Source organism: Aethalodelphis obliquidens, unplaced genomic scaffold (genome assembly GCF_003676395.1).
Source record: "Aethalodelphis obliquidens isolate GAN/ISIS:26980383/991018 unplaced genomic scaffold, ASM367639v1 scaffold18, whole genome shotgun sequence".
Classification (NCBI taxonomy): domain Eukaryota; kingdom Metazoa; phylum Chordata; class Mammalia; order Artiodactyla; family Delphinidae; genus Aethalodelphis; species Aethalodelphis obliquidens.
In genome coordinates, this window is record NW_020837962.1 from 4,603,121 (window position 1) to 4,622,407 (window position 19,287).

Here is a 19,287-nt window from a genome sequence, read left to right on the forward strand (position 1 = left end):
ACAAGAGGGAGGGGAACAGGATGGAGAGAATGTGGGAGGAAGGACACTTCTTTGTACAAACCCTTTTGCAAAAGTTTTGAGTTTGTTAACATTCCAAATTATTAAAAAAAAAAAAAGAAATTAAATCAATATGAATGAGAAGGGAGAACCCTAAACTAAAACAAACAAACAACAAAAAAAAAGACCAAAATATATTTCAAATGAATACCATACCTATCCTGAAGGGGGAAAAGAAAGGCAAGGCAGACAGATCCAAGTAGTTCATGACACAATACTTGACTCTATACCCTCAATTTGTGGACTGGGGATACATGAAGTATTTGGTGGTGGTGGGGAGCAGGGAACTGCAAACAACCCTGAACTCTTTATTTATCAAACAATGAACAGTTCTGGAACTTTTAAAAGATGTATTATAGGATTGAGCAAATCGTAAATGTTTTGATGTCACTGGGAGCCAGGGCTCTCGCTGTAAAAGAAGAGACATCCAAATCTGGAGGGGGAGAAGGCAAGAAAGGACCCTCTGGGAATTGACTGGAATTGGAGGAATCGGTAATGTGTATTTTGTATACATACACGCATATATTTCCTAGCTCTGTGCATTGAAAGGGCCAAAAAGCAAGACACCCCATGTAGTCATGAGCACATCTGGTGCCCAGATCTTGGCCTCTAACACCATCACCCTGCCTGAAAGGAACCAGGGCTTTTCAGAGAAATTAACCCTGAGGAAGGGCACAGTAGGTGGGAAATGAACCTTGAATACCTTGTTATGACAGAAAGTGTCAGGACTGATTGAAAAAAAATGATGGAGGCAGATCACAAAGATATAGGAGCCAGCTTGAAAGGGTTCTCAAGGGCCAAATCTGGGATGATATGAGTATCAAATTAATTAAACACAGTAATGAAATATAAACCACTAAAAAACTGAAATCCATGAGTCTGTGCCAAGAAGAGATAGATAAATAAATAAATGAGTGGGAAGAAGGGAGGAATCTTGCTTACAATGGAATACCGAGTGCTGACACTGGAAAACCAACATTGTACCACCATCCTGGTAAAGACTGGGTCAGCAAGAATCATCAATGAATGCCATATCTAAGGGGGAGGTTCTTTTAACTTAAGTATGGTTGACTTACAATATTGTGTTAGTTTCAGGTGTACAGCAAAGTACACACACATATATATTCTTTTTCAGATTCTTTTTCATTATAGGTTATTACAAGATATTGAATATATAGTTCCCCGTGCTATACAGTAGGTCCCGTTGTGTATATCTGTTGATCTCATACTCTTAATTTATCCCTCCCCACCACTTACCCTTTTGTAACCATAAGTTTGTTTTCTATGTCTGTGAGTCTGTCTTGTAAATAAGTTCATTTGCATTTTTTAGATTCCATGTATAAGGGATATATGATATTTGTCTTTCTCTGTCTGACTTACTTCACTTAGTATGATAATCTCTAGGTCCATCTGTGTTGCTGCAAGTGGCATTATTTCATTCTTTTTTATGGCTGAGTAATATTCCATTGCACATATACACCACATCTTTATCCATTCATCTGCTAATGAACACTTAGGTTGCTTCCATGTCTTGGGTATTGTAAATAGTGCTGTTATGAACATTGGGGTATGTGTATCTTTTCCAATCAGGATTTTTGTTCTTTCTGGATGTATGCCCAGGAGTGGGATTGCTGGTTCATATGGTAAAACTATTTTTAGTTTTTAAAGGAATATCCATACTGTTTTCCACAGTGGCTGCACCCAGTTTATTGGGTTGGCCAAAAGGCTCCTTCGGTTTTTAAAGTAAAAATAAAAGACACATTTTTCATTTTCACCAAGAACTTTATTGAACAACATATTTACCATTTTGTTCCCCACCTTCTGCCATTTTTCAGGCAGCTTCATAATTCCATCTTCCCAAAACTTTTTATCTTTTTGAGCAAAGAACTGTTCCAGGTGCCTTTTACAGTCTCCAGGGAATTGAAAATTTTTCCATGAGGAGAATTTTGTAAAGACCGAAATAAATGGAAATCTGAAGGTGCAATGTCTGGTGAATATTGCAGATGAATTGGAACTTACCAGACAAGATATAACAGTTTTTGCCTGGTCATCGAAGAAACATACAGTCTTGCATTATCCTGATAGAAGATTATGCATTTTCTGTTGACTAATTCTCGATGCTTTTTTGCTGCTTTCAGTTGGCCTAAATGGGAGTAGTATTTGTTGGAATTAATTGTTTGGTTTTCAGGAAAAAGGTCATAGAGGACTCCCTTCCAATCACACCATATACACAACATCACCTTCTTTGGATGAAGACCAGCCTTTGGTGTGGCGGGTGGTGGTTCATTTTGCTTGCCCCACGGTCTCTTCCGTTCCACATTATTGTACAGCATCCACTTTTCACTGCCTGTCACAATTTGCTTTAAAAACAGAACGCTTTCCTTACGTTTAAGTGGAGAATCGCATGAGGAAATACGGTCAAGAAGGTTTTTTTCCGCTTAACTTACGTGGAACCCAAACACAAAAGCGATTAACGTAATCAAGCTGGTGCAAATGATTTTCAACGCTTGATTTGGTTATTTTGAGTAGGTCGGCTATCTCCCGTGTGGTATAACGTTCTCTGTTCTCAATTAATGTCTCGATTTGATCTCTATCAACTTCAACTGGTCTACCCAACCCTGGAGCATCGTCCAGCAAGAAATCTCCAGCACTAAACTTCACAAACCACTTTTGATATGTTCGATCAGTCACAGCACCTTCTCCATACACTGCATAAATCTTTTTTTTTTTGCGTTTCAGTTGTGTTTTTACCTTTCTTGAAATAATAAAGCATAATATGCCGAAAATGTTGCTTTTTTCTTCCATCTTCAATATTAAAATGTCTACACAAAAATTCACCAATTTTGGTAAGTTTTTTTTTTAAATGCACACTGATATGACAGCTATCACAATACAATCTAACAAAATTGTTTCAAATGAAGTTAAAGACAACTAAGCACTACTGGAGCCATCTTATGGAAAAAACCAAATGAAATTTTTGGCCAACCCAATACATCCCCACCAACAGTGCAGGAGGGTTCTAAGGGAGAATTTTAATGAGGCACAGGATATCTGCATTATCTCCAAGTGTTTCCCCATGGATTGCTAATTAGTTGCTAAGAAAAGGGAAAGTAACAATACAGTGCAGAAACTAGGCCTTACCTTAACCAGGTGGCCAAAATTAACATCACCTACCAAGGACAGACAGAAGGGCATCATGTGCCTCCAGATGTAAACAGGTGTTCTTTATACTATTTTTGCTTTTTTTCACTTTCTATACATTTGAAATTATTTTCAAATAAAATATTTTTAGCAATTGCTACAATCAGCATAAAACCAGTATAAACAGAAAGCAACTGTGGAAATATACACACGATGAATAAACAAAACAGTGCTGAGGCCTGTTGTACGCATGGAAAGGGGAGATGAGGGAAAGTGAGGGGGTGTCAGACACATACACCCACCACGAGGCTCCTCTGAAGCTGAGCTCTCGGCAAAAATCCTCACACTATGGTGTTCAAGGCCCTCTCTGTCCCACCCAAAGCCATCTCCATGTCCACAGTTGGGGCAATGCTGATCTAGCGGAATCTCGGCAGCTTACGGAAGGGAAACTGAGGCGCAGAGGGGTCAGGAGGTGGGCTCTGCCCCTGGCTGCTGTAGGCGCCTCTTCCAGCTCTGCCCGTCAGCTGTGTCGTGTAAAGGAGCATCTGTGCGATATCAGCTCCTGTGCCAGGCACCGTGGCCCATGATCGTGAAGGCTCCAGCACCCGAGCCTGCTGGTGGGGGGACCCCTCACACCACTGAGTTTTGAGCCTCTGGGAGTGGAGGGACATGCCTGTGAAGCTGCCAGGCTGGGAGCAAGAAGCCAAATGTCCAGCTCCTCTGGCTTCAGCAGGCCCTGACTGGGCCCTCCTTGGCCTCTACTGTTTCCACAAAAACCTCCAAAAGCAAAAGAGGATCTGCACATCCATATTCACAGCAGCATTATTCACAGTAGCCAAAAGGCGGAAGCAACCCAGGTGTCCACCAATGCATGGAAGGATAAGCAAAATGTAGTATATCCAAAAAATGAAATATCGTTCAGATTTAAAAAGGAAGAAAATCCTGCCACATGTTACAACATGGATGAATCTTGTGGACATGATGCTCAGTGAAATAAGCCAGTCATAAAAAGACAAATACTGTATTGATTCCACTTATATGAGGCACCCGGACTAGTCAAATTCATAGAGCCAGGAAGCAGAGTAGTGGCTGCCAGGGGCAGGAGGGAGGGAAAATGGGGAGATGTTTTGTGGGTACAGTTACAGTTTGGGATAATGAAGCATTCTGGGGCTGGAAGGTGGTGATGGCTGCACCACGATGCAAATGTGCAGGAGAGGCCCGAGGACTCTCAGGACCCAAGGACGTCAACCTCCGTCCCTTGATATGACAACTCTGGCCCAACCTGTGAGCTTCCCCAGTACTCTGACACACTTGATTTTTTTTAAATAACAGCCATAATTCATCAACTTCCCAGGATGATGGGCATTCTAATCTGATTAGTATTTGGTAAACAAAGTGCTTTTCAGGGAAGTGACAGGCATGACCTCCCAACAGTCTTTGACTTTCCAAGTTCAAGGATTTTCTCAGTTGTCCTCTGTGGTCAACATTCCAGCAATCACGGTGAGGCCAGACAATAAAAAGAGGGGAAGGGGATGATAAGAAAGCCTTCAGAAGAAGGTTAAGGGAAAGAGGAGAAAGATGCCCTTGCTGGTTACCTAGGAAATATGGGAAGGACCACATGCTACTGGCTGGCTTTGGAGCAGAACTGCAAGAGGCCAACAAAGCCTGGCAATGACAGGGTGTGTATGTGCTGAGTGTCTGGGGGTACCCCTTCCTTTGCTTTTATTACCGTTTACTGGACAGCACGAGATTGAACTCAGAATGTTTTTTCTGGGAAGTTGCTTTTCAGAGGATTTGTCTAAACTGACCTCCAATCCTTCTCCTTATACTAGTTAAGCCCATTGGAAAAGCTGGTGCTCCCACACCTCTCTACCCCAGTGGCCCATGCCCCACCACAACTCACCTCACTATTCGTTACAGAAATGAACAGAGAAACAGGCCCCGCAGAAACTCGCCGGGGTGACCAAGCACAGAGTCCCCCGAGCCAAGCTCAAGTCCCCCTTCCAGGCTCCTCACTCTGTTCTTCATCTTGCCAGGGCTCCTATTCAGTGCTCATGTGTCATAGGCTAAATGCTGAGGCACCGATGTTCTCATCGCTGACAACCTGAGGGCTGGGCATCGTGCAGCCCCCTCTATCGGTAAAGAAGCACAGAAAGGGTGATGACTTGCCCAGGGTCACACAGCTCCTCGGGGGCTGAGCCACAGGTGTCTGGGATGCAGACCCCGACCTCCTGATAGCTAGTCCCTGGCTCGCCCCAATCAGAAAATTGCCAGGCCTGGGGCTGGCTCTGGCTTTGCAGAAGTGAGGCCAGGTTCCATTTCATTTCAGTAGAAACTTCAAAGAAAAAAAAAAAAAAAAAAAAGCCAAGCTGGGGCTCTAAACTCCTAGGCACCCCCAACGCCCAGCTGACTTGGCAGGTTCAAAGTCAGTGCCATTCCCTTCCCTCCATGCCCACGTGGGGATTCAAGATAGGAGTAAGCTTTGAAGGTCAGGCTGTGAAACTGATGCCTACACTTTTTCCATAAGCAAAAAACCTATTTTTCCATAGGCCAAACCCTATTTTTCAAACAAGAAGTTCAAACGATTCAGTCTCTTGTCCTAGGCCCATTTATTAAGTTACTGCTCTAACTGAATCCAAAAAGAGATGACGGTCCTTCCAGACTGAAGAGGAGACTGACATGGAAGTGCATCTGGGTGGACTCGCCTCTGGCCAGAGGGACCAGGGCACCCTGGTCTTCCTTTCAGCACTCAAATTCTGAAAAGTGAGGGGGCCCTGTGATTTTTTTGGGTTTCAGAATTAGTTGCCCATCACTTGGGACCCGAGGCAGAGCACATTTCTTTGCAAACTGGGGGTGAGAGTGGAGGGTCCAGGGGTGCATATTCATTTCACACAACTCTTGTCAGGGCTTAAATGTGGAGGAGGTGTGAATTCTGGGTGCTGCATTTGTAGGAAAAAAACAAGTCAATGCCACATACAAATCAGGTCATGGCAGAACTGTGACTCGTGACATGTCTTTTGACTCCTGTGCTTTACGCCCCCTTTCTAAGTAAAGATTTCACCACTGAAATGGACGAAAATGGCAGGGTATGCAGGGGGAACTGGCGCCAGCACCTCTTTACTCAGAGTCAAGGCTGTCATCAAGCCCCTAGATCCAGGGACAATGCAAGAAAGCACGCTAGAGAAGAAATGACTTGGAGGAGAAAACAGCCACATGTCCACCTCAAAACAGGAAGGGAATGGAAAAGAAAAATAAAATACAGGAAGGGAGAAGACGGCCTGAGGAAAATGGCGGAGTACACAGAAATAGTGTGGCTTTCTAAGGGAACACCTGTTGTTTCTGCTGGCCTGGCACCCACGCCCCCTCCTTCTGATAAATGCGCCTCATTTCTTTCTGAGGCAGTCACCTTAGGGTAGAAACACAGGGCCTGGCCACTAGCACAGAACATCCCTCTACAGGGTGGGCAAGCCAGGTCCGTCAGCACCAACGAGCATCGGCTCCCAGACTCCAGCTGCAGCCCGTAGGAAGGAGCAGCTCCCTTTCCACTCGGTGGTAGGCTGGCAGGATGCGAGCCTCTCACGGCCAATGGTTGTCTGTGCACCCCGTCCAGCCCCGCCCAGGCCTCCCAGTCGCATGAACGATAACTGCCTTTTGTGCTTGAGCTAGTCTGAGTTGAATGTCTAAATCTTACAACTACAAGAATCCTAACATAGCCTCATTAAAAAAAATAAAAGTCATTACATTTCCTACAGTCACAATTTCCAGATGGGGAAAATGAGGTCCAGAGCTTGAGGAGGCCATCCAAGGCACACAATAGGTCTAGCTGGTGAGACAGGACCGTAGGTCACATCTCCCATCTCCTAGGCACCTCCCCCATCTACACTGTCCTCTGGCTTGAAAATGTGCCTGACACCCTTCCAAGTCACAGGAATTAACAGCTGTATGGTTTCACCCAAACACAGATACAGTCTAAGGAGAGAACACCTTCAAACAGGAGACTAACTAAGAGATCAAATAAACAATTCAAAAAGCCCCAGAATACAGCTGCTGCTGCCCAGTTAGGTGTCTCTTTGCTGGACAGGCCTGTGAAAGTTGTATTTATTTACAGTGAGCTGGGTGGGAAGACAAACATGCATTCGAGAAAGCAGGAGGGCACTACAAAGCCAAGGAGTCGCGGACAGCCTCGCTCCACCGGGCTCTGAAGTCTGCATCAGCCGTCCAAGTAAAGCCTCTGGGGAAATTCCTGGGCCCTGCCTGGCACAACCTGGCTGAGTAACCACCCAGAAAACAGTGTTTTGGAGGCTGGTGAACATTTCTCCCCGTGCCCCCTGCACAGGGCAGGTGGGCCCAGCCTGCAGGGAGTCCTTCCCCGGACCCCAACCTGGGAGCTGGGACGGCAGCCTTGCTGAACCTCTGAAGCCCCTGTGTGCCAGGACTGGGCCGCCTGGCTGAGTCATTTGATTGTGTGTTTGAGGCCAAGCCTGCCCTTGTCCACACCACGGTTAGTCACGGCCCCGGCCTGGTTAGACAGCAGCCCTTAAAAGGACTGGAACAAAAGAGGTAGCATCTTTCCAAAACAAAATTGACGAGAACACAGGGTGCAAAATGGGGTGAAGTCGTCCATTTTTCCCCCCCGTATGGCTACAGGACAGCTAAACCCAGGGGTTTAAGCAGACAGTTTTCTCCCAAGTTAGAAAAAAAGTCAAAACGATCCAAATAAGCAAACACGTATGGCTTACCTTGTGTCTGCCCCTCACCTCCCCACCAAAGTGACATTTGTTGCAAAGGTTTCCCAAGCCAAAAAGGAATTCCTAAACCAAGATGCTTACTGCACACTTTGAACAGAAATAAAAGCGTACTAGAGATCTCAGCCTTAAAAAGAGGGCTGGTGGCACTGGGGAGACACTCTGGTTATACTTATCGAAATGTGATCGTGGCATTCGCTGAGAACTGCCAAGAAAATCAGAATGGGGCCAGCAGGGTGGGGATGGGGTGGGGTTTGGCTGCCCAATTGCAGCAAACTCCCCAAAACAAATGTGTTCTCAGTCACTGATTTACTGAGCTGCTCTGTTTTCCAGCTTCAGAGGCCCTGGACGCACACAGTCCGGGCTGATGGGCTGGGGAGCCGACTGCAGAGCAGCCACTGCTAGCCCAGGACTCACGAGGATGGCTCGCAGGAAATGCTCCCCACACCCCCAGCAGAACACAGCTGGGAGCTGAGGAGAGCCCGTGTCTGTCCCAAGAGGTGTGGTGGGAGCTCCCCTCTGGCGAGCAGAGCCCCTACCCCACTTGATCCCATCACCTCCTCCACCCTGAGTGCCTGGGGCCATGGCCAGAGACCCCATCTGTGTGGCTGTGAGCCTGGCCCATGACACAAGCAGCTGGACAGTTCAAGCTTGCTTCATCCCAGAGCAGACAACGCTCTCCAGATGGAGGAGGTGTTAGCATCTAAACGACAGGGAGGTGAAAAATAAACCAGAATCATTCCTGACAACGGCAGAAAAGAGGACAAAACGATTCTGTTTATTGAGTACATAGGCACCAAACACAAGTGTACCTCACTCTAAACAGATGAGGGCTTGAAAAAAATCTTAATGTAAGAATCTAGGGGATTATATTTGATCATTTGATGCCAAAAAACCATAATCTTATTAAAAGCACCTAATTTCATTAAACATGGGCTATTTTTCTTCCTGCAGTGCACTGGAAATAATGACTTCTGTCAAAAATCATAATCCCGGGTTATCGGGAGTAATAAGAACAGCAGTAATGATAAAGATTGACAATAATAACAGTAGTAACAGTAGCGGGAGATACTTATGACATGTGCCAGGCACTGCTCTGAGCATGTTACTTGTATTAATCTGTTTAATTCTCTTAATAACAAAGTATACTTTGTTATCAAGAGGCTACTATTTGTTAGCCTCTTGACAGATGGGGAAACGGAGGCACGGGGCTAAAAGGAAAGGGCCTTGCTCCAAGCCACCCATCTGACAAGGGCAGGCCTTGAACCAGATCTGCCCACAGCTGCTTCCCAGTGGCTGGCTGTGTAGAATGAGGTACACCGGTGCCTGGAATGACAGCTGCACCCACTGACACACAAGGGGGACCAGACACAGAGGACAGCCTGGCTGTCAGGTCGGCGTTCACGGGCGCAACTCACCTTCACTCTCCCCACTCGTCTTGGTGCCTTTTGAACCACCCTCTGTACCTTTAGCCTTCTCGGCGTCTTCTTGGGCATCCTCGGCGGGCCCTTTCTCCTCATCTTCTTCCTCCCCAACGTTTTTGTAGTTGGGTCTCTTTTGCACCCGCCTCTTGCCCTTGTGCTTGTTCATCTCAAGGGACCGCTCTAGCGTCTCGGTGGGTTTAATGAAGCACCGAATGCTGGGTTTGGCCTGGAAAGTCAAACCAAGGTAACAGACGGATTTGAACGTTGCAATCTCACTGGCTCCTCTCAAGCTTCCTGAGAGTTTCTGCCCCAAGAAATTCCTTTCAATACAACAAATTCTACCTCCTCGTTGATTATTATGACTATTATTAACATCATCACTATTAAATAATCCAAACCACAGCACCAGCTACCATTTATTGCCCACAGTCCTAAGTCACTCTGCACTTAACCCACACCAGCTCCCTGCTTCCCAAAGGTCAGAAACACACTTTGAAAGTGGTACTTTTATGGTACTTTCTATGTGCCCGATGCTGTTCTAAGGGCTCTGACTATATTATCTCACTTAAAGTTTACAAAAACCCCACAAAATAGTACTGTTGCTATGCCCATGTTATGCTCAGATGAGAAAACTGAGGTTCAGAAATGTTACGTGACCGCCCAAGGCCACACAGCCAGGAGGTGGCAAAGCTGGGATTCAAAACCACTTACCATCTGCACAATTTATGTCTTAACCACAGCACACTATTAACTTCTAATTTAAATATATTTATTTTAAAAGGAACTGTATATCACAACAGAAATGGAACACCAGTGTACCTTGCTAATATAACAATAAAAAATAGAAAAGAAAAAGCAACGTGTATTGGATGTAACCAAATGCTGGCTCTCTTTAGAAGGGGAGCCTGGCAAGTATGAGTGATAAGTTAAAGCTCATCCCCAAAGGAAGCCTGCCCCCAAGGAAGACGTTTTCCCCTGAAAAGTCGGAAGGCTTCTAAGAGAAATGAAAAAGACCTGTGTGTCACCATGGTTCATATCCTGCGTTGTGGAAAACATGGCTGTATCTCAGTCCTTATAGCAACCGTGAGATGTAGGGATTATCAGTCCCATTTTACAGATGAGAAATGAGGTTCAGAAGGGTTAAGTGACTTGCCCAATGTCACACAGCTACTGAGCTGCAGAGTCAGAATTTGAATTGAAGCTTGCCCAATCCCAAAGCCCACGCTCTTTCTAAAATAACAGTGCTTCACCAGGAGCTCAAACTCAGTTGCATGTTTAGTGCTCTTTAAAAAGTATTTACATGCAAATGAACCAGGTCTAGAAAGTAGCAAAGACCACACACACACAAAAATTGTCCCTGATTTGTTTGGGGCAGGATTCTGATTGAAGTGTTTTTCTCCAGGGTCTGGATGATATTCCGACATCATTTTGTCATTGAAAAACAGAAAAGTTTTAAAGTAAACTTTTCCATTATCTTGATATGGTCTATCCATCTTATGAATTTACCCCAAACAACCACCAATTGTGTTCTGGGGGCCACCGTACCTTGCCAATAAGTGGAATGTGCTCCAAGAACACAGATTAATTTCAATAACACTCAAAACAAAACCTAATTGAAAGTTAAATTAGCATCTAAATCCAGACATTAATTTTTATTTACCTACTTTGGATCATTCATCCACAAAAATGACAGATAAATTGAGACATGGTTCTACTGTCCAAGAAACCCAGATAGTGAATTACAGATGCCAATAACCAAGAGCCCAGAGAAGGGAGCATGCCGGGCGTGCACCACTTGACAGACAGCATCAATCAGAGCCCACTTAGGACGCTGTGCGATTGAACGCAGCCCCGGATGCCCCCCTCATCCTCTCCTAAAGGACCCAAACCCGCTAAGTTAGGGCCCCAAGATGAAGTGACTGTTTCCTCTGATTACCACTTACTCCCAGTGAATTTTAGAGCATACCATACCCAAAGCTTTTCAGAAACAGAAAACTGAGACCAAACGCAGAGCAAAACACCACTCAGTTAGAAGCTGAGAGCAGAAATTCACATGGATAGATGCAGAAACCTCTCCCTGAGCTCTGTATAGACTTAGATGTACAGAAAAACCGGCAGCACTAAGGGAAGCGGAGCAGTGCACGAGTTCCAGGGCTGGTCAGAGCGGTGTGAACCCCAGCTGAATCCTACATGAGTGGTGGGGCCTCTCTGAGCTTCTGGCTACTTGTCTAAAACATGGAGCAATTCTGGCTTCCTAGAACTAAAGGAAATCAGGGATAGAAAGTTCCTTCAGAGCCTGGCAATGCACTAAGCAAACAACAGTTACCTTCCTTTCCCTGACTATACTAAAAAAAAAAAAAAAAAAAAAAAGTCAACTGTGAAAATGAATTCAAAAACTTTCCAAGGGGTCTGCTTTTCTCCATGATCAGGTGTTGGGAGGGAGGGGGGGAAGGATGCTTAACAGGGACATTTCAAACCTTTAAAATGCAACCTACCCAGTAAATAGCTGGAAATAACCTAAATGCCCATCAACAGGGGAGTGATTAGGTAATTATGGTCTGTCCATAAAGTGGGAATCCACGTAGATGTTAAAAAGACTGAGGACTTTTTATATCTACATAATGCTGATGCGGAAATAGCATCAGGATAAAAAAGTAAGAACAAGAAACAAAGCAGAGTCCCTTTTGGGTAAAGCTTTATGATGGTATAAACACAACTTTTCCTGGAAAGCTGCATAAGAATATATTAGCATTTCATGTTGGGGGAAAGAAAGAAGGCAGGTGGTATTGTGTGTGCACACCCACAGAAGTGCACTTAAGAGTTTTTCATTTCTATACCTTTCTGTTTGGTTTGAAATTTCTAATCGTGTATGCATGCTAACTTCTAAAAAAGTTCAACAGGGATCCTTTGGACACTGGAGTTATAGACTTTATTTTCCCCCCTTTTCTTCTATATTTAAAAAGCCTGATTTTTGTTGTTGTTGTTAATACTAACAACATCAAGATCCCATAGTTATCATGGAGAAGCTGATATGGTGTGGCTGGGAAATGTGGGCAGGCATTCCTGATCATTTCTGCTGCTTCTCATCAAGAGCCTTCTGGCTGCTAGCCCCCCAGGAATCTCTGTGTTACACTGGACAACCTCAGATGTTCCAGACGAAAAGCCCCCAGGAGAAGGGCCACCTCGCACCCCACTGTGCTCGCCCACTAAACCAGGAACCTGGAGCAGGGCAAGCCTTGACAGGCTGCTGAATGGTGGCCTGTATCATAACACATCCAATGTGATGGAGAGAACAAGAAGAAAAGGGAGGGGCGATGAAGAAAGAAGCCTAACATCTCAGGACGTGTGCTTAGTAGAAGAGCCAGCACAGTGGAATCAACCAGAAGAAATGGGAAAGCTCACTTCAGAGTCAAAAAACAGAAGGCCTTTGGGTTTATCTTCTCATAAAGAAAGCACACCACGCATGCCTCAGAGAAAAGCCTTCTGCAAATAAGGTCTAGGTTTCCCAAAGGCCGCAGGCTCGGGTTTCACCAAGGGCTCACCTCCCAGGGCCCTGGAGTCTGAGCTGCAGGAGGCATGGAGACTCGGGGCGCTCCTTGCTGACTCCAGAGATCCTGCCGGGTACCCGAGTGGGGGATGCAGGAGGGGAGCCTTGGGCTCTGTGGCTGGGACATTCAGGCTGGCTTCTGGGGTCAGAGGCAGCTGAAGGCCAGCAACGCCTTCCGCCAGCCTTCATGCCTCCGACCTTTGGTCCTTGTTTCAAAGTTAAATATCGAAAAGGTGACTCCCCAGGGGTCAGCGATAACTAAGGCCTTTCAGGGGCTGTGGGATCTGAGAACAGGTTCTGCAAGGACAGTGAGAGGGGTCAGGGGCAAGGGGTCAGGAAGAAGGACGGAAACATGCAAGGCCCGGGCATCTGAGTGGAAACGGAGAGGCAGTATCACCAATGCCACAGACATCAAACGGAATGTCCTCTACTAGTTCTTGGTGCAGCCCTTTGAAAGACCCTGACACAGACCGGACCAAGTTGCAATCAATCAGTCGAGGATTCCGTTCACAGTTAAAAAACAAAACTATCAACTTAAAACATGTGCATGTACACCATGTTTTCCTGTGTTGATAGATATTTGCATGACAGTACACAGAGCAAGGTCTGGAAGGATACACAAACTGAAAACAGTGGTTCCTTTTGAGGAAGATACTGAGGTTGGGGGAACTTTCACTTTCTACTCTAGTCACTTCTGTATCATTCAGTTGTTTTACCCCAAGAAAGTATTACCAGTGCCATTAAAATGTAAAGAATACCTTTAAAGAATGTACCTAACGCCACTGAATTGTATACTTAAAAATGGTTAATCCATTGTAAACATTACTTGTTATAGGTATTTCACCACAATTTAAAAAAAAACTTTAAAAAAGGCACCTCTGAAAGTCAGAGTGGTGATTAGCTGGTGGGAGGGGGGTGGGGTGCTGGTTACAGACTGAGAAGGAGCTGCATGGGATGCCAGAGATGTTTTCTATCTTGACCTGAATTACAAGCTTTCCCCGCAATCTGAAAGTAGAGCATTCCCATGAAACCTTCTGTAAGCCAGGACGGTGCAAAGCAAGAAGCAATTGCCTTAGGACACATCTTGCTAACAGATATGCAAAATAAACGGTGATAAAGCAGATGCTCACAGACACAGTACAAAGCTACGGGGGTTTGACGCTGAGGTGCTGAGTGTGGTTCCCGGGAAGAAGCTTGGTGAGGCCGCTCCCACTGCTTGGGGTGCGCACTGCCTCTGTAACAGCTGCTGCAAAACCAACACTGTATCTTATTTTCACTTTTCACCTTTTTTCGTAAAAGTGAAAATCCTCTTTAGATTTCTTTCAGTCTTTTGCAAAGTGGGCTTTGGTAACAGAGAAGCAGCCTCAAGCAAACTTTTGAAAAGTGGGAGACGCCTGCACACATTAATGTAATCATAGGTACAAAGCCATCAAGCAGTACAGCGAAGATTACTGCACTTTTATGCACTTGACTCATGTTATCCCTCGATTTTAAAAAATGTTTGCTAGAGGATTTCCAATAAATTCAGATCGTCATTATGCCCTAAATATAAGCTAGGAGCAAATCAGACAACTCGAGAAGCTGGCTTCGCGGCAGTAGCCAGGGGGCTGAGCCCCGACTAAACACCAGGCGCTGGGCTAGGAGCTCACAGACCAGCCAGGAGCTGCAATGTGCTGCTGTGCATCCCACATGGACACCAGGAGACAGAGGACACTGCGGGCACAGAGGAAGAGTGGGGAACTGTGCTAGGACAGGGGTGGGTGGGTGGGGAGCTTTGGAAGCCTTTGTGGCAAAGGAAATGACTGGTCTGAGTCTTGAGTGTTAGCAGGTCACCGGAATACATGGGAGTAGAGGAGAATGGTTTGAAGGCCAGCTCAGAGCTCTGGACAGTCACCTTTATTTCTGTCAAGGCCAGGACCACCTGGAGCTGGTGCACGTGGTGACAGCGGTGGTGCCCTGGGACACAGTGTGCTTGGCCAGCTCCCAGGTAGCAGCAGCGGGTGCTGCTGAGCCAGTCAGGTGGCCTCTCCAGCCAGTTGTTCAAGAAGGAGTTCGTGATGCTCATGGCCTGGGAAAAGAGGTCTGTGGCCCCTGCCTTGGCACATACAACCTGTTGAGTGGGTTTCCTGGTGCCACTCAGTGCTGCAGAGGGAAGGGGAGAAGGCAGCATGGGGACAAGAGGCAGACCACCCAGGGCAGAATCCTGACTGAGAAGAAAAGGAGGGAGAAAGAGACTGGTGGCTGGAAGGGGCAGGTAAGGGAAAGGACAGGTGACATGGCCCGGAATTCTGTCTGGATTTGTGGGAGCTGTCACAATGGTCAAGCTAAGAGAGCTCACCTTCCAGGCTTTCCCAGGCCCTAGTCTGCTCACCTTCAGAGGAAGCAACTAGAATCCTTTTGCTCAAACAGCTTTCTAAGGGACTTGAGAACTAGGAGACAGGTTTTCCTCTATGGAAGAAGGCAGGTCATGATGCTAACAAAAACATGTGCAGCATAAGGGCAGACCTGAGCCCAGATCTCTGACCCACTTGCTGGCCAAGCGAGCAGCGAACCTGACCAAATGAGCCTCAGTTCCCCCATCTGAAAAACAGGGACAATAGCAGCTCCATCACACGCTGCCATGGGGCTGAAGTAAGATGCTGAACACAAAACAGCTGGCATGATGCCTGCCACAAAGAGGCACTCTAGAAATATTTATTCACCTTCGAATATTGCCCTCCCACCCCCGCCCCGGCAAATAGATCACTAGGCTGGAAGAGATGGCAGGGGAGGGGGGCTAACTTTTAAAATCCAATCAAACTAGCAACTTACCATTCGCTGGCTTTCTGGTTTGTGAGTGCGTGAGACTCACCTCCCCAAAGTGCTCCTGGGCCCCGGCCCCCCTCCCTGACCTCCAGCCTCTGGCCCTGCAGGGTGTACGGCGCAAAGGAAGGGTGGGATCCACGGGGCGCTGGAGCAGTCGGAGTCCGGCTCGCTGTCCCATGCACCCTGCTTGCTGCTTTCTCCTCCACGGGCCTCAGTTTCCATGTGTATCAAATGGGCCTCACATTGGCACTTCCCCGTAGGGCTCCTGTGAGGTGCCCAGAGGTAGTAACGTGCTTTCTTGTTATTTTTTTCAGGTAATGATAACAACCATGGCTAACACCCAGTGAGCATGTGCAATGTGCCCAGCGCTGCTCTGGGCACTTGACATATACTGACTCACTTTATCCTGCAAACAACAGAAGCGGGAGGGAGCTGCCAAGGGCGAGGGACTTGCCCTAGGTCACTGCTCATGAGAGGCAGTGGTTTGAACCTGGGAAGTGTAGCTTCAGCGCTCCTCACGTGCTCAACCATTCTGCTGCCCCACTCAAGCGTTCACTCCCTCCCACAAGCACCTGCCGAGCCTCCCCATGTGAGCCCAGTCCCCTGAAGGGTGGATGTAAAGGCCCTGCCATACCGGGGTCACACTGCTCAGAGGAGCAGGTAGCCCTGCTTGGGGACAGTCCACACATCACATCACTTACTGGGTGGCCCTCTGACCTGACAGGCATTAGGGACGAGCACAGTGTGTAATTATTTCCCATTTTTGTCTCACATGCACAGAGCTCCAAATTTCACAGGGGTCACAGTGACCCAGGTTTACGCCAACCGTAACCAATGGCACTGCAGCACAAGCTTGGCAACTGGCTTCGCAGGGAAGCAGGGCCGCTAATTGCCGCCAAGCGAGCCTATGCTCATTCCAGAACGAGGTGATCAGCAAGCAAACATCAGACGCAATAAACTCCTGGGTGATGTATGGGTGCGTGTGCTACATGCCAAACCCTGAGTGACACGGGGCTGCTGAGCCAAAGCCCACACACGTGTCCAGAATTCACAACTGCAGCCACATCAGCGAGGCGACTGGGCCACACAGCTGAGCTTAATGGCGAAAATAAAACCCGTGGCGGGGGAAACATAAAGAGGTAACAGGCCACTTCCATTAACAAGAGGAGCGTGGCTTTCTTCCCCACGATCGGCCAATTATCAGGGAGTGTTGTGGCGGCCAAGGCATAACCCAAAGCAGTGTGCATTTATCTGGAATCGGAGCCCTCTCGGAGCTCAGACGCCTTGCGCTGCACACAGACGGTGCTCAGACTCTGTGGGGACCCGCAGGTCACGTCAAGATGGTGTTGGGACTTCTTAGAAAGCAACCTCGGGGTGCTGCTGGGTCTGTAGGAGACCAGCCTCATCCCCTGTCCTTCCCCCTGGTCATCTTCTCTGTCCCTCTCAACGTCTAGCATTGCCTAGTCTGTCCCTCTGACGCTGCATCTGGCACTCCATCAAGAACTAATGAATGCTTGTAGGATGAATTAATCCCAAGATATTTATGATTGAAGAGGCATGTTCAACGCTCATGCAAAATAAAATACCCTGTACTCTGATTAAACAGTGACAAACCAAGCACTTAGTTGGTATTTCTTTAGAAGGAGTATTTTACATCTTGTCCTCTAAGAAAACATAATGAACTATGAAGTAGTGGTGACTCTCAGTGACCTGAAATGTTCGGTCCAGAACCCCACATCTCACGCTAACCTGGAGACCATCATTGGGGATGGTGGCAGAAGAGCACGAAGTAGAAACAGCCTGGGGACTTGGGGTTGGATGCGTGCAGTCCCGCACAATTGGGGGATGACAGAATGACCCCTTAACCCCTGTTAAGTTAGCGTTGGCTTCCTCATGCAGAGAATGTGATGATGACACTACCTCACTCCGTGGGTTATTAGGAGCCTAAAATGAGCTGGTAAAGGAGGCGAATGAGCGCGCTCCTCGTTTGTAAAGTTTACACGTCCCCCTCCCCCGCTGACCCAGCATGCTGCTTGCCTTCTGGCCCCTCTTCCGATCCCAGACAGCCAGTTCATAACCAGCAAGGTCTCTGGCCCACCATTTTCCGTGCCTTGACCTCCCAACCCTCACCACCACCCCACTCTCATCAAGGTGAGCTCCTCATCCTTCGTCCTCAGATCCGGTGTCACCTCACCTCCCTCGCCGTCATCTCCCAAAGCTGTTTTCCATGTCTTTCCAGACGCAAACCTTAAATCTGTGTTGACATGCTTGTTTACCGTCTGTTTCCCCACCAGGATGTCAGGACAGGGACCTCATCTGTCCATCTTGCTTGTCCTGCAGCCCCTGAGGGCAGCACCGCGCCAGCCTGGAATGGGTGGGTGCTCCTGGAATACCGTGGCGGGAGGTGGGGGAGGAGGGAGAGCAAGCACGCCAACCAGTCTGGCATGCGGTCAGTGCCTGACAGAGGGGCGCTGCTCCTGCTAGGGACGGACCACCCACAGTCCAAGTTTCACCCAGAACAATACCGATGGCCCGAATAAAGCCCTTTCAAGTTTCTTTTCTTTGCTCATGAAGCTTTCAAGAATCTGCCCCCATACCTGGCTAGAGGTTCCCGGGGCGGGGGGGTCCCCTGAGGTTATGAGCATCGCAGCAAGTGGTCAGTGGGCAGTCAATCTCAGGCCAGCCAGGACTCAGAGCTCACGGGGGCAACCACACTATCCATCCTCCAGGATGAGAGTTACACCCACCCGCCATGCTGACTTGTCCTAGGTTGGGCAGTGAGTGACCGGAGTGGCCCTATTCTTACCCATGTGCGGACCCCCAGCCTCCTGTCAGGTGAAGCACCCCCCCAACCCCCGAGCAAAACCCAGTTTCCTGGATGGAGGACTTTGGCCCTGACCAGGACGGGATTTCCTTGCTCCTTAGAGATGCGGTGCTTGCTGTCCCTGTTGAGATTCATTATTTCAAGACAACTGAAGTTGTCCTGCATGACAAACACCGTGGACCCTGAGGTTAGGATGCTCCCACTTCCCCAGCATAAACTCCTGAGTCCTCCGATGGCCTGAAAGGCGCCACCTGCTTCGGACTCTCATTACCGCCCCCCCGCCCCGCCCCGTCTCATCCCCCACCACGCCTCATCCCCCACCACACTCTGCCTCACCACGCTGCTCTTTGCCGGTCCTGACACACCAGGCACACCCGCCTCAGGGCCTTTGCACTGGCTGTTCTTTCTGGCCCAAATGCTCTTCCCCCCAGATTTCTACATGACTTGCTCCCTCAATTCCTTAAAATCTACGCTCTAATGTCACTTTCCCCGTGAGGCCACCCTATGGAGAAGTGCACCCCTCCCAAGCCTCCTAGCACAGCCCCCCTCCCTCCTCTGCTTCACTATAGCTGCTCTTCCAGAGCTCGTCTCACATCAGAACATGCTCTGCTGTTCATTAATAGTTTTATGGTTCCTGTCTCTCTTCCCACTACGAGAGAAGCTCCCGGAAGTCAGGGGGTCTTTGTTTTGTTCATGGTGTCTCTCTAGTCCTAGAACACTGCCTGGTACACACCCAGTAATTAT

The 19,287-nt window shown here is 47.6% G+C and overlaps 1 protein-coding gene across 8 annotated transcripts in view; it reads right to left on the reverse strand.

Annotated features, from left to right (window-relative positions):
• Positions 1–19,287, reverse strand: part of CLEC16A (C-type lectin domain containing 16A) — a 210,307-nt gene that overhangs the window by 146,487 nt on the left and 44,533 nt on the right. For 6 of the 8 annotated variants that reach the window (XR_003435087.1, XM_027117401.1, XM_027117405.1 and 3 more), the window contains one exon: positions 9,362–9,593. Coding sequence is in view for 7 of the 8 variants with exons in the window: in XM_027117401.1 (XP_026973202.1) it covers positions 9,362–9,593 (232 nt within the window). In the remaining variant the exon portion in view is untranslated. The remainder of the gene's footprint in view (positions 1–9,361; positions 9,594–19,287) is intronic. The other 2 variants (XM_027117404.1, XM_027117403.1) reach the window with 1 other exon arrangement.